Source organism: Haliotis asinina, chromosome 16 (genome assembly GCF_037392515.1).
Source record: "Haliotis asinina isolate JCU_RB_2024 chromosome 16, JCU_Hal_asi_v2, whole genome shotgun sequence".
Classification (NCBI taxonomy): domain Eukaryota; kingdom Metazoa; phylum Mollusca; class Gastropoda; order Lepetellida; family Haliotidae; genus Haliotis; species Haliotis asinina.
The window spans coordinates 12,931,252-12,945,572 of NC_090295.1; the positions used below are offsets into that span (position 1 = coordinate 12,931,252).

General features: G+C 38.4%; 1 protein-coding gene across 1 annotated transcript in view; it reads left to right on the top strand.

Annotated features, from left to right (window-relative positions):
• Positions 1 to 6,051: 6,051 nt before the first annotated feature.
• Positions 6,052 to 14,321, top strand: part of LOC137268244 (uncharacterized) — a 98,760-nt gene continuing 90,490 nt past the window's right edge. The window contains exons 1-2 of the mRNA XM_067802781.1: positions 6,052 to 6,124; positions 8,927 to 11,264. Coding sequence (XP_067658882.1) covers positions 10,980 to 11,264 — 285 coding nt within the window. The 5' untranslated portion in view covers positions 6,052 to 6,124; positions 8,927 to 10,979. The remainder of the gene's footprint in view (positions 6,125 to 8,926; positions 11,265 to 14,321) is intronic.

The window sequence follows — 14,321 nt, forward strand, 5'->3', positions numbered from 1 at the left end:
CGACAGTCGTTAATTATACCAATTGCACAGACAATATGTTCAGAGTACAAGTACCAGTTTACGCACAGGAGGGATACCTATTTAGTCCCAGCCACGTGGCGTAAGACGCGACTAACGGGATCGAGTGGTCAGGCTCGCTGACTTGGTTGACACATGTCATCGGCTCCCAATTGCGCAGATCCATGCTCATTTTGTTGATCACTGAATTGTCTTCGTCCAGACTCGATTATTTACAGACCGCTGCCATATATCTGGAATATTGCTGAGTGCGGCGAAAAACTAAACTCACTCACTCCACGTGATCAAAACAAGAAAGTACCGTCCTGGCACGTGTTAATTATTGTTTAGGAGTATACTAATTATCATGAAATTACACATCGAGACAAAAGATGCAGACTTTATGTATCTAAACTGACCCAAAGTTACTCGAATACGTATATTCGTATACTCGAATATTCCACGTCCAGACAACTGACGGAGACTGTATCTAATATTTTTATCCACAAGTCGAGAAAACCCACGTAGACTATACGTATTATTACGACATTACAAGTCGAGACAAAAGAGGTTGTCTGTATCTAACTTCGAGATAAATTGAACTTATTATATAGACAGGTCGAGACAACCTATGTGGTCCGAACAGTCGACAAGACAATTGACGTTGATGTGGTGTTGCATATCAGGGTTGTCGCAAATAACGTAACATGAGTTCGGTCATTTCAAGCAGCCACTCACATTCACGTGCGAGCATTTCACTTCCAATCTTGAACGCAATATTTAACTACATTCATCTCAATTGCAACAATTCTAAATCGCTCCCGACAGTCGGTTGCAAATGCACATGCATTTCACGTCATGTCTCACATGTTTCATATGTCGGGGGGTGTCAAAGGTTGTGACACAGTCTAGGGCGTCCCACTTCTCAGACAAGACAGTGAGACACATCATGTACATGTTCACGTGATCTTTCAAGGCTTGCCCTGCGTTCCGGCCCAGTCAGCAAGTGCACTCTCGGTCAGGCTTCGCTGACCTTCTACCAAGCAAATCAATAATGAAAGATATCGTACGTTCCCTAAATTAGGACTGAATCAATTAGAAATCGTAGCAATTACAGTCGAAAATTCAGACAAGAAGACACACGTCATCTTCAAACCAATGAACCCATACACGTTTGATATAATCAATTTTCAGAAGGAGCATTTTCTGTGACAGTAGTGCTAGCTGTTCCAATTCTTATTAATGAATCATCAAAATCACCATCGTCGTCGTCATCATCATCATATTTTCATTTCATATTAGAGATGAATTCAAATGACAGTATAATTGTTTTTCTAAGCTAAAACGTTCCATAAATGGCAGGCTTGAATACGCTTTTAATAGTTTCAACTAGCGTTGTTCTTCACTGTGTCCGAACAGCCAAAGTAGACTAGGTTCTGATCTAACATGATGCGCACATGACAAAGAGAACCAGTCAGGACACGTGTACCAACCTTCTACCTTTGATCAGTGTCATTTTTATCGAATGTCAATACATGTAGTATGATGGAGAGAACAAGACAACTGTTCCCAACTTTTTACTTTAAGCGAAACTCATTCTCAACGCGAGCTGTTTTCAGTTGAAAATTATTATGAATGAAAATCGTTCTGTCTCTTGTAGTTCGTTCCATTAGTAATGATGTTCCATTAACCGTGGGCAGTGAACGTTCGATCTTGTTCTCAGTTCTTTGTCCCCTGACCTTAACACGACAATAACGTTACACCTGTGTAACCTAGTTACATACTGATGTAATATATGGGCGCATTTACCGCATGGAAGTGATTGGTCTACGTTTGTTTTCGATTAGTACTCTTGTAAATCAGATGTTCCTGTTGCGTTTTAGCGAATGCTACTCCGAGAACGTGTTGTGGTCATTATTGTTCTCTTATCTCGATTTAATAATTTCAGATAAATATAGTCTGCCTGAGCCTTAAATCATTCGAGACATAATGAACAATGGCATTTATAAGTGATACACATAAAGACACGAGTATTTTATGGATGACAACTTCTTTATTGTGAAGAGTCACGACGTTTCGAAGTATATTCTTACTTCTTCATCAGGTGAATGAAACAGTGGAGTACAACGAGCTATTTATGTACATGTAGGAACAACAAGAGTATGACAAAGGAAGCCAGCAGTTAATTGGTGGATGGACAGGAGTGGAAGCCAGAAGGGTTGTTTACCGAGGCATGATTGGTAAGACAAACAATATATACCCCACCCCACCTGGATTCCTGTTGTTTGTCTTACTAGTCATGCCTGGGTAAATAACCCTCCTGGCTTCCACTCCTGTCCATCCACCAATTAACTACACTATGTTATGACGTCGTCATCAACGTCTGAAGCGTCAAATTTGAGTAAATAAAAAAATAAATAAAATTGCGTGTCATTTTCATACCGCGCCACCCGACAGCACTAAATACACCATTGGCAGCCGTCGCGCCATGTTCTCGTTTTATGGCATCTATTGGAAGCCATCCTTGTGGAAACTCACGCTGGGATTCCCAGACAGTGGTAGGTCACTTGCCCGTGACGATGTTGTAGCTGTCGTTTTGTTGACAACGACATTACTGTAGGACACAGACGCACAACCAGCCTGTCTCATTGCGTCCTTCATTGGCGGACAGGATATGGGTGGGTATGTGTTCATTTCAAAATTCATCATCCGTCAGTTCTCAGGTCAGTCCGAGACAATCCGAATGGTCACGGAAAGGGTCGAGATCTGTATCATGTGTTTATTTCCAGTCAGGTGTCAGTCACAGTTTGAAGATATACCGAGAATAAAAAGCTAAGCTCCAGCTTATTTCAAAACTAAGATGTGAAGCTGTGGAAATGTTAGGCTGAACTAAATGGGAAGACCAATCCACATTTAGAGACGGTTCATCTTGTAACTGTTTCCGAGATGTCATAATCATTTCAATTTACAAATAACGGAAACATTGCTACAGATATGATGACACAGCTCTTTAAATCAAGACTATTAACTTTAGGCTGCACTTGTTAAAAGTGACGATCATGTGAAAAGAAGGTGACCGTTTTGAGGAAACAAAATGCATGTTTTCCAAAAGAGCATGCATCCTGTTGAACGTAAAACATAATTTCCATTATTTTCCATTATGGCTTTGCTTTTAAACTAAAACTACTAAACCAAACTACTACTACTACTACTGCTGTTGCTGCTGCTGCTGCTGCTGCTACTGCTACTGCTACTGCTGCTGCTGCTGCTGCTGCCGCCGCCGCCGCCGCTGCTGCTGCTACTGCTACTGCTACTGCTACTGCTACTGCTACTGCTACTGCTACTACTGCTGCTACTGCTGCTACTGCTGCTACTGCTGCTACTGCTGCTACTGCTGCTACTGCTGCTATTGCTACTGCTACTACTACTGCTACTGCTACTACTGCTATTGCTACTACTACCACTTCCACAACGACGATGACAACGACTACTACTACTACTACTACTACTACTACGACTACTACAAATATCACCACTACTGCTACACTTTCTACAACTTCTACTACAACTACTACTACTGGCCAACCCTGTAACGTTGGGTCAGCTTAGATGAGTCATATTCCCTGACCAACACGTACTGTCTAGAGACAACTTACTAAAAGTCAATGCTCATTTTATCAGCTGCCATGTTACCTAATGAAGTCTCGAATGAAATAGAATCCACCAAAACATGACGAATATTCGGATGAATCCCAAAAGTTAACAAAATCAAATGTTGCAAAGAGAAGTCGAATATGTCTTTGAAAAAATACATATCTGGCAAAACATGCCGCCATCTCTGTAGATTAAGACAGAACGGAATACACGTACGACAGGCACGGAACGTTTTAACATTTACGACCTTCTAATGCTGTCTCAGGGATGCGGCAGTAGTCTGCCACATCTTTTCAGTAACTTTACCATAATCTTAAGGTACAGAGGAAGATCTTGTCCGTGGCCATGGTGTGTATACCCGTATTCCCTTCATCAATACCTCTGGTCATGTTGCTGTATTTTTAGAACAAAACTATACAAATGCACCAACGGCCATTAAGTTACAAAGTGAACAATTGGCGATAGCATATAGTTTTCTTGCCGTGTTCACGTTTCATGTAATCGCGAATGGGTACTCAAGAATAACATACATAATCTTTAGTTCTAAAGAACTAGGTCGGTATTTCTCTCATTAGTGTCTTGTTTTTCACCACCTTCAGGTGCACATAACCCTGAACATCGATATGCTAAACTGAGCACAAACAGCTCCTAATATACTCATGCCAGCACAATATATGTGATTTCAGAGATACCCGGAGTTACACCGAACCAAATATACTTTATGAGAATTAGGAGAATTCAGTTAGGATTTTCTTTAAAATCTTTCTTTCTTTCCATAAAATTAGTCCTGGTTAAGATTTACATGTAATCTAAATATACAATTCTGATCATAAATCAGAACATTTGTACTTGAAATAACCATTGTTAATTCAGTACATACAATGTTGTATATACCTTGATACATAATGAAATATATTCAGAGAATATATTCATGATATTGTCCTGCTATAAATTTAGCCAGACGTATGTTTGCGCTATACGACAACTTCGACTAATTGTTGTAACGGATGTGTCCCTTAGTTCATAGATTCCCCCCATCACGAGATACGGAACGACGTGGCTGCAGGTAACCAGGTAACATAGAAATGACAGGTAAATTTCCATCTTTAGAATATACCTTTTCGTTATCTGCCCGTGATAACGATTTAGTTTCGACGATTTAGGGTAACGTTATAAAGATGCTGCTTTGAATTTTATATATAGGAACACAGTAGTAATATACAAATTTTATGTATTCAAAGAGAGTTTTTGTGTAGCATTCAAAGTTGTTTTTTCTCAGAGTGAGTGAGTTCAAATTTACATCGACAGTATTGCAGCCACACGTTGACTACAAGTTCTAGATGCATGATAAATACGTTTGAATTGTGAAAAAAACTGTTGACAAAGAACAGTGACAACAACATAGAATATCACAGAACCAGAATTTGAAACTAGCATCTATCTCTAAAAGTGGATTCACAAACAGTACAATAGAATATGAAAACTGTAGATCGCCAACAACTAAATGTAGATCGCCAGATTGTAAACTTCCAGTACTTTTACTACTTGCTTGGACACCAACTGGACTAACTGGACCACTTCAGTCGCTGGTGATTGGTTGTCAAACTTAATTATAAAAACCCAAACATACTACGTTTAAAAACAACTAAAGCTTTAATTTACCGTGAATGTACGTATTCACACAGGCGGTTTCGGGGAGCGAAAATTCACATTAAAAACCCACAAACATTTGGAAACATGCTTTTGATGGCAAATGTGCGAATTTCAGATATATTTTCTTCTAATCCCATGGGTTTTGATCACGTACCTATTTTTTATTTTTATTTTTTTTTTTTGTTCTTTCTGAAAGCTTTTAAGTTCATAAGAAAATCCGCCTGAGCTCTCGTAATTACATCAGATAAAAGCCCAATAAATGCGTCGCTTGTACCGTGACATATGCAAGCATATTACTATTTGGCAATTTCAATACGAGCTTAATGTATAAGAGTTAGAGCACTGCCTTTAAAGACCCGTCAGACTGGTTTCATCAAGGACTAACGCATCCGTTGAATATGTTCATCGTTTTTCCTTAAGAACAAACGTCGTTTCAACAAATACATGATGCGACTGGCTACTTAGCAACCATCAGACCATTTCATAAACAAAGACTGTACTAGACGCTGATGCTTTTCTAATCCTCCTGATTGGCTGCAACACCCCACACCATCTTACATCGAGCAATCTTTCAAAACAGAAAACATGTATAATTTCAACACTTTTGTATTTGATAACAGTCATAGTCAGCGCGCGCAGCTAGGTTCTATATAGAATAATATCCGCGCCAAAACGCTCGCGGCCAGAGAAAGATTGTGACCAATCAAATTCCTTCTGTCATATGGACGCGCATCCCAGGTGAGAGAGCTTTCGCATACAGGTGAAAGTTGGGTGGCGGACATGCATGCTACACGGTGTACCCTCTCTGGACTGTGATTAGGTAGGTGCTGAGTTTATACTGACAGACAGACTGGTGTTCTTAGAACTAGGTATCAGCGGTTACCTGTAATTACAGGCAGAATATGTTCCGTTTGATGGTGGTGACATATCTCGCTCAGGTAGACATCGGCTGGGCCACTATAGTCACAGATACACTACTTACCTGATAGTACTCGCATGTTAATATGTTTCGTGTGTATATTTCTGGACTTGTATCCCATGTAGGTTAATGTGCATCTATGACGTGTGGATGTCCCGATATTGTAGATACTTTATCACAGCCCTGTATACATTAAGTACCGTCTTTTCCCTTATGCTATAAACTAAATTGTTAAATGTAGTTACAGTCGTATTACATTCAGAAAAAAAATGTTTTCGAGAAAATCATGCATTTTATTGAATTTTAATATGACAGCTTTAACAGGTTTGCCAATATTGCAAATCATTGCACAATGTAGCTTGTTTCACAATATATGTTGCTGGGTTTTTGTTTCGGCAAAACGGTTTTATTATATTGGCTTACTTTTTACATATACATTTCAGACCGTTTTACACATGTAGAACTGAAAGACACATATGTGCGTAAGTTGTACACGTGTTTCGTTTACTAAAAAAATATCCTTTCGAATTTCCACTTGAATTAACTGAAGCTGACACTTTCACACTCGACTCTTCTGGCTGTTAATTCTGAAACATAAACGTAGATTAGAGAAATTCAATCGATAGTACAAGTTATCATTTTAGACCATGTTAAGGCTATAAGGCCTAATCATGTTGAGCAGATAAGTGCTGTTCGGTTAAAGTAACTCAACCTTATCCTAGGCATATTCGCCTCATGTCTACCGTGTGTCGACTAAGCCCGTTCATGTCTAACTCGTTTAAATCGCTTCATAGCCATATAAATTCTTACCTTTGAAATAGTCGTTTAAACCTGTTTAACCGAAGAAATATTCTTTATAACGGGGAACCATGTCGGGCCACATAGCCTCCTCATTATAACGTCCGTTTATTGAAAAACTGACAATGAGTTCCACTAAAAGCAGCAAGCTCTGCAATATGTTTCATGGTTATATTTAACCATAGACAGTCTCCCGCTGCGAGCCTTTATTATAAAATTGCCATAATTTGAATACATGCCCGAGGCGATATTATGAATAGCCACATGCTTAACTTAAATGGAATGGTGGGTGGGGCTTGTTTGGTACAAAGTGGCCGGCGCACTCCACCTGTCGACATAGAAGGTCTAGAGAATACTCAATTCAAAATTCAAACTGTTGAAATGAAATTCAAACCCATGAACACCTCTAATAATCTATATTTTTTAACTACAAGGTGTAGATTGTGAGCTGAGATATTTTGCACATAACTTGCAAAAACTGAAACGATTTCTGTTTAAGAAAGCCAAAGGTAGTTTCATTTAGTCATGCTTAAATTTTAGCAATATTTTTATATTTTAATGGATTTTATGATAACCATATACGTTATATGATAAATTTGGAATCATACTCTACGTATCGTACTATTGCGGATAAAATTAAATCACTGATATGTGATTATATATGTTTCATAGCTGCATCTTTCAACCAACATCGCGAAATGGGTGAAGTCTTTTTGATGATATTGAAGACACACTTTTCCATGTCTTATTGTATGTCTAATTTAATGCATAATGCATGGTCATCATCCATGGTAATCATGCATGGTAATCATGCATGGTAATCATGCATTAAACCTGGAATAAAGTCATTAAGTGGTGACAGTTCACTGTAATATGATTGTTCAGGATAGGAATCTGTTTCAAGGAACACTGCGATTTAAAACTGTCTTGAACTTGAAATTTTATAACAACTAATTTCATCCACTGAATGCGTCAGTAACACAACCCAAGCACAGAAAGATTATTAAAAACAAAAGTATAATCTAAATATTATTTTATAATCAAACTGACAGTCAAGTCTATAGATTATCTACATATAATAAACTCGATTACCGTAAATTAAAACATGTGTTTGTTCCTCTGTTTTATATCAGTGATTGAAAGCTGATGATGAAGTAAAAATACAAAACATGCGTATTCACAGCAGTCTTTACTAGATTCATTTGGTGATAAGACAGTGTGGAGTATAATAGTCCTGTATATTTCTTGTTTAAGTGATGTACCCTTTGAAACACAGTCGTAAAGTCAACACAACGTCCCAAATATGCAGCCTGTCGACCAAACTATGTAACTTATACTACCTCACATGTATACTTATTGAATATGCACACATGTGGTGCACTGTATGTATCAGATGCTTGGTGGGAATGTAGAAGTTGGATAGGAACCTCTCAAAGTATGGTATGGATTTAACCTGATGAAGGGGCAAGAAGTACCCCTGTCACTCTATATGTATGTTTAGTTTCATGTGAGTACAACATCATCATCATCATCATCATCGTCATCATGGTGGTGGTGGTGATGATGTTGTTGTTGTTCCAACTCATCTTTTAGAGAAAATTACATTTGCTTTGATAATGCATTCGTATGGCTGATAAATATGGTGTTTAAATATTGAAGTTTATGTGTGATTATGAACAGTTTACTGCCATGAACATAACCGTTGTGTTAAATGAATCGTTTAATTCTGATTTCTCAACTGGTTACAATCTCAGGTCCAAGTTTGACCATTTCCGAGTGTACTGGTTGGTACCACGGGGATGGGCTCCATTCATGGTCTTATTTATGACCAAACCGAGTTCCCGTTGTTTTGTGAAATTAACACCTTTCACATCATCAGTAAGTGACATACGTTTTACATTTCAGACACGACCGGTCGTCGCCATAACAGGATGTTCCTAATGAAACAGTGGGCGTGGCTCCGGAGGCTTGAAAGAGACTGTGATCGTGAAATTGACACGTTTTGGTGTGGACAAGTCACGTGATTATTGAGGAAATCTGTTTTGAACTTTGAAAACCACGAATGGTGTGCCTCAAGTCATTAATACATTCTTTCCATTAGCTTTGACCAGTGGTAAATTTAAGGGGGGCATTTCTGTCATGCGTGTGATATATTGTTAAGCGTTTAGTACATATGGGTGGATTCATTTCGGATGGAATTTAAGGGAGGGCTTGACGGTCATGGGGATTAGAGAAGAATTATCTGCTCTAATTACATTCACAGTCTTCTATCTGAGTACATGAAGAAGGAATTCAGAAATCTTTTTTAAGGCTGATGACTAATTAAAATTGTCCTGAAAATATGACATTTTAACGTCACTTGAAAGGTAAGTTGGTACTTCTTTTAGTGTTCATTTAACCGAAACAAGGTTTAAGTATATTTCGACTAACATAGAACGGTGGTAATTGAATCCGCGTTGAAATTAAGGGATGGGGCTGACGAAGGAGAAAGGGCGCTGTCATCTTCAGGTGATGATGGGAGTATATGAGAGATCGGGATGTGGGTTTTGGTCAAGTAGATGACATAGGAGGTGTGAAGTGTATCTATAGAAACGATATCTTTTGGTTTAGCAACGATAGAAATAAATGACTTTTCGTTTATGGTGTATTTTCCATTTGATATACGCTTAACACAATCCGTACGTTATCTAACTGCAGATATATGCGGATAATTATTTGGATGATGCACGATGTGAGTTTCGATTTGGCACTCAGTGTGAGAAATGCTGAAAGCCAAACCGAAACAGCAGGCCTCCAAATACGTTGTGCGCGTGAATCTGTCTTAGATAGCGTCGGAATGGTTGTTGTTTAATATTGATATTTATTTAATATTGCACTTTGAATATCCATGTATGTTAGACCAGGAGTAGTGCTGTTTTCTGTCAATGTAGTGATTCCATCCACCTTATATCACCATACGTTGAAACTTACATTAGTTAAATACTATATCATCTAACATTTATCACTTTAGAAATGCTTTTGTCCCGTGGCTTTACCTGGCGAACGAAGTTTTACATGTATGTCTTATATCCTGTGAACATTTCTATGTTCGTTGTTGGGTTAAAATGAGAAATAAAATCCAATCAACATTTCTGTAGAACTTGAGGTCCATGGGTGTTTTCGTTGGCAGTTCATAGGTTATGTTTCATATTTGCTGTAAAATTAGTCTTTGCAACTGGCATTCTGAATAGCAGTATTATATTTCTGTGATCATTTATTAATGTAGAGCCAACATGACAAAGTGACCATAATTTACGCTGACCATGATTCAACTGGGGTAACATGCCTTACGGAGTTATCTCCCATACATTGCTCACGGGTCGCGTTTCAGTTATTGATTACTTTTGTTCGCTGTGATCAGTCACCAGGGTTCATTCTTGGTTAAATGGAACTAGTGTTGTCGTCTTGCCGTGTGGTAATGCCAAACATAGTTTGTTCTCAATTAATTGCCATAAAATAGTAATGATTATAAATAGAGATCCAGTGAACTAAATTACTTTGAAAATATTGGAAAGCAATCGCTATGTGCAAGAAGAATTCTATTTGTGGTTCAGATTCTTGCTTCGTCATGTTGAGTCTAGTCGGTATTTATGTCCTTTGATCATGGCATGGATCACTGATCATATCCGATTGATCACCTATCAGTGATTAAATATTCAAGAGTCTTTTGGAACATTGTCAAAGTGGGAGTTCTGTAACCAATGTAAACTAGATATAACATATGATGTTGGATTGGCTGTTAGTTCAACGTTTTAACCAATGGAGAAACAGTTAACAAAAAACCGACGCCATACTTAGTGTTTACATATTTCCAAGGCGCTCAGCTTCAAAACAAAGCACTTCCCGGTATATATGCTATCAATGATATTCACTCAATCATGACACACTCTGTGTGCTACTGATAAATGCATGGAATGTGATGACGCAGACATTGACTTGGTCCAACAGAGTGGACACAACCTTGCAAGTGAATATGCGTCTTGATCTTCCACGATCCAGAGAAATCTTACCAGTTGTCATTGATGTTGACAAAATGGCTGAACCTCAGAGTAAGACATGTGACATTTTGCCACCAACCATGCCTAATGACTCACAGAAAGCGTCTACTCTTTCAAAACGTTCTAATGCATTCGTCATAGACTGGGGGGAACCAAAACAAACAAGCCTCCAAGAAGCCTTCTTAAAATTTCAAAAAGATCGACAGGTAAGAACATGAATGAGATTTAAACTTGACAGTTCGACATGAGAAGTAGACCTGTATGAATGTGTCCCATAATCAGATTCACATGCTTTCATTTTCACACTAATTTGCAAAAAGCATTGCAGCCATTCTCATGAACCCAAATTTTATAAAGTCATTCCCCATCAGGTCTGATGTGAGGACATGGCATTTTTTCTCTGTCACAAAGTTATGCTACATACAGTCATTAGCTGTAAAAATGACACCTATATACTCTATACTAAATATATTAATTTTCAAATGTATACATTTTATTGATTAATTTATCACAGTATTTCAATAAATCCCCACGAGGATCACAGTATTCAACTATTTATGTAATGAATATACAGCTCATTCATTTTGTTAAACATAGAACATTTAAAAAAAAAAAAAATTATCCACATACAATTTGACATACATGAAGTGTAACTGATTTGAACAGCAAATCCATTCACATAGTAATTCCAATGTTTCTGGGATAAATGTTGTTTTAAGTCAGCCTAGATTTAACCTACACTGAGGGTTTATCTTACTGTTGTGGCAATTCCTGTGTAGCTGTTTGGTTTTGATTGATAACGGTAGGTCATAATTTATTGCCATTACTTAATCCTCTGCTTATCTCCCAGTAGGAGACAGCTTACTCAAGATACTTTGAAGGTCACTGTGAAATGTGAAGTATCATGGTCCCTAACAACAGTTTAGAAATGTTCCGATGTTACGGTCATTTTTTTTCTATAAAATTAATATTTGCTGACAAAGATCATCATTCATGGTGTTGTAGTTTACTTGACTGAGACACTAGCATAAAATATTGTATAAAATCTGAGATTAAACAAGTCAACCTACATTAAACTGCATTGCAGTTTCCTGAAAGCTTGTTTTGTAGTCAAAGACATGAAGCACTTTAGCTTATTAACTCTCCTAATGAGAACATGAAAAAATGTCATATATATAATCAATTTTAAGATATTAAGGCACAGTGAGTGTTGATCAGATTTTGTATGACAAGAAAGAGCACAGGTCCTTGGCAATAAGCTTGCAAAGCCCAAAGCAAATTTGATTGCCATCAAAGCTGTTTTCAATTCATGACTTATCAAAGCAGGATAAACAAACAGATTTATTTATCTCACTGGCTGAGGAGAATTAAGTAGGCTTGATTCGTGTATTGAACTGAATACGTTGACATATGCATTCTTGTCTGATATTGTGGCTTAGCTGGTGTCGACTCCAAGTCGGGAACTTGGTATCTCATACATTGTTAACACATAGCAGCACAGGTGCTTCATTGATTAATGTGATTTATTTGATCTTGCGGAATGTGCTTATTCTGGGAATGTGACAAGACCATCTTTCTTTATATCGTCAATACAGTTTTTACATAGTGGAAACCATTAAAGATTTAGCTTTTCATTAGGAAGCTGGTAAAGAATATTCTCGTGTGGCTGTTTTAATCTTGTTTGTGGACATGTGCATGACATCATGGTTAATTAACTGATATTATTTTGACATACCTTGGTTAAATTTGATTTATGAACTATTTTGTTTAGTAAAAAATTCTAACATGAGTTCAGATATTGTTAGGTGATGGTATTGGAAGGTCTGATCATTCACACCATATGTAAGTCATGTTTAATTATCAGTCATGTTTCTATTTGTTTGGCAAGGTGTAATAAATTTTAATAGCATATTTTGTGAAAGCTGGTGTTGAGGGCCATAAAAGTTTGATACATGCTTAATAATGGTTCATCAAAATGAAGAGAGGATTAATGATTAGCTTCAAGGAATAACTGATGCGTTGTTAAATGTCAAAACAAACTATTGATGTAAAAAGTTTGTAATTCTATAGAGTTTGCTTGATGAGCACAGAGAGTTTCATGTGCCGAGTAATTGAAAAAGGCTGCCATGCTTCAGTGTTAGAGATAAAAAGTGAACGGAATGGCCCCAAATGCCTCCTCCCGTTTATATGGTTCCTATGGAAACCAGTGCCATCACATCGTATCGTCAGAGCAAAGTTTATCCCTGTAACCAGGTAACAGCCATTATAAATCCAGCCTTTATTGGCGTGATAGGTGCACATCCCAGAGCTTGGGTAACCGTTCATATAGGAATGTGTAGTAGTTGTGTAAATTAGGTCTGCTGGCTTGATGGTGGGTTGACGTAGATCTGACACAGCGTTTCTGTGCGGCGGAGGGCCTGTGGTCGGGGGAAGGTAACACTAGTAGTCGGGACACTGGCTTTACAGGCAGACGAGGCCAGATTAGATGGCTGGCAAATATTGACGAACAGAAAGGCATACACCACTAGCTGGTTACTGAATCCTTGTGACCGCTATGCAATGTGACCTTTTACAACTTTTTTTACCTACGTGGCTGGTGATCTACTGAAGAGTAGCATTAAGGCATTCAGGCACGTCCCTGTGGAACAGGTTTTGGCTCATCAAGCAGGTTGAGCGACCCTTCAAGGGAACAAGGCTGTAAACTTTGTAAAGGCAGACTGTAGAAAGGTCAGGCCACTCGCTGATTGAGTTGCTTGGCCAGGCTTTGTCAACAGTCAATGGATGAGCGAGCGAATAGCTCCCGGTTTTCCTTTTCATGTGAGAGAGTGTTGGTTTGACTACCCTCTAAAGGTGCGGTTCAGTAGGGATTGGCAAAAGAGGGCTGCTACGTTCCAGGATTTAAGCATCCACACAATGACTTGTGGTTATTCTGGTCGATGTGTCGCGAGTCGGAAGGTCGGGATAGGAGCCCAGTGGCCCGCGCAGTGCACTGAGACATGGGAGAGTCGACTGCCCTCACAAACCAGTTTTTAGTCGTATGGAAGCTGTCATTAACGGCCTCTTGGGTATAAATTTAGAAAGCGGATCGGGATACGTCAGTTAGAACATGTTGGCTATGTTGGTCGTTCCCCTGTCGTTGGGTTAGATTGGTATTCAAGCGAGGATTTGCTCGGCTTGGGAGTTGTGTTGTTGCCAGTGACATTTTTCTAGGGAGTTACATTTGAATTTGAAGATTGATTTTTTCCCGAGGAAGTTGTGTTGGA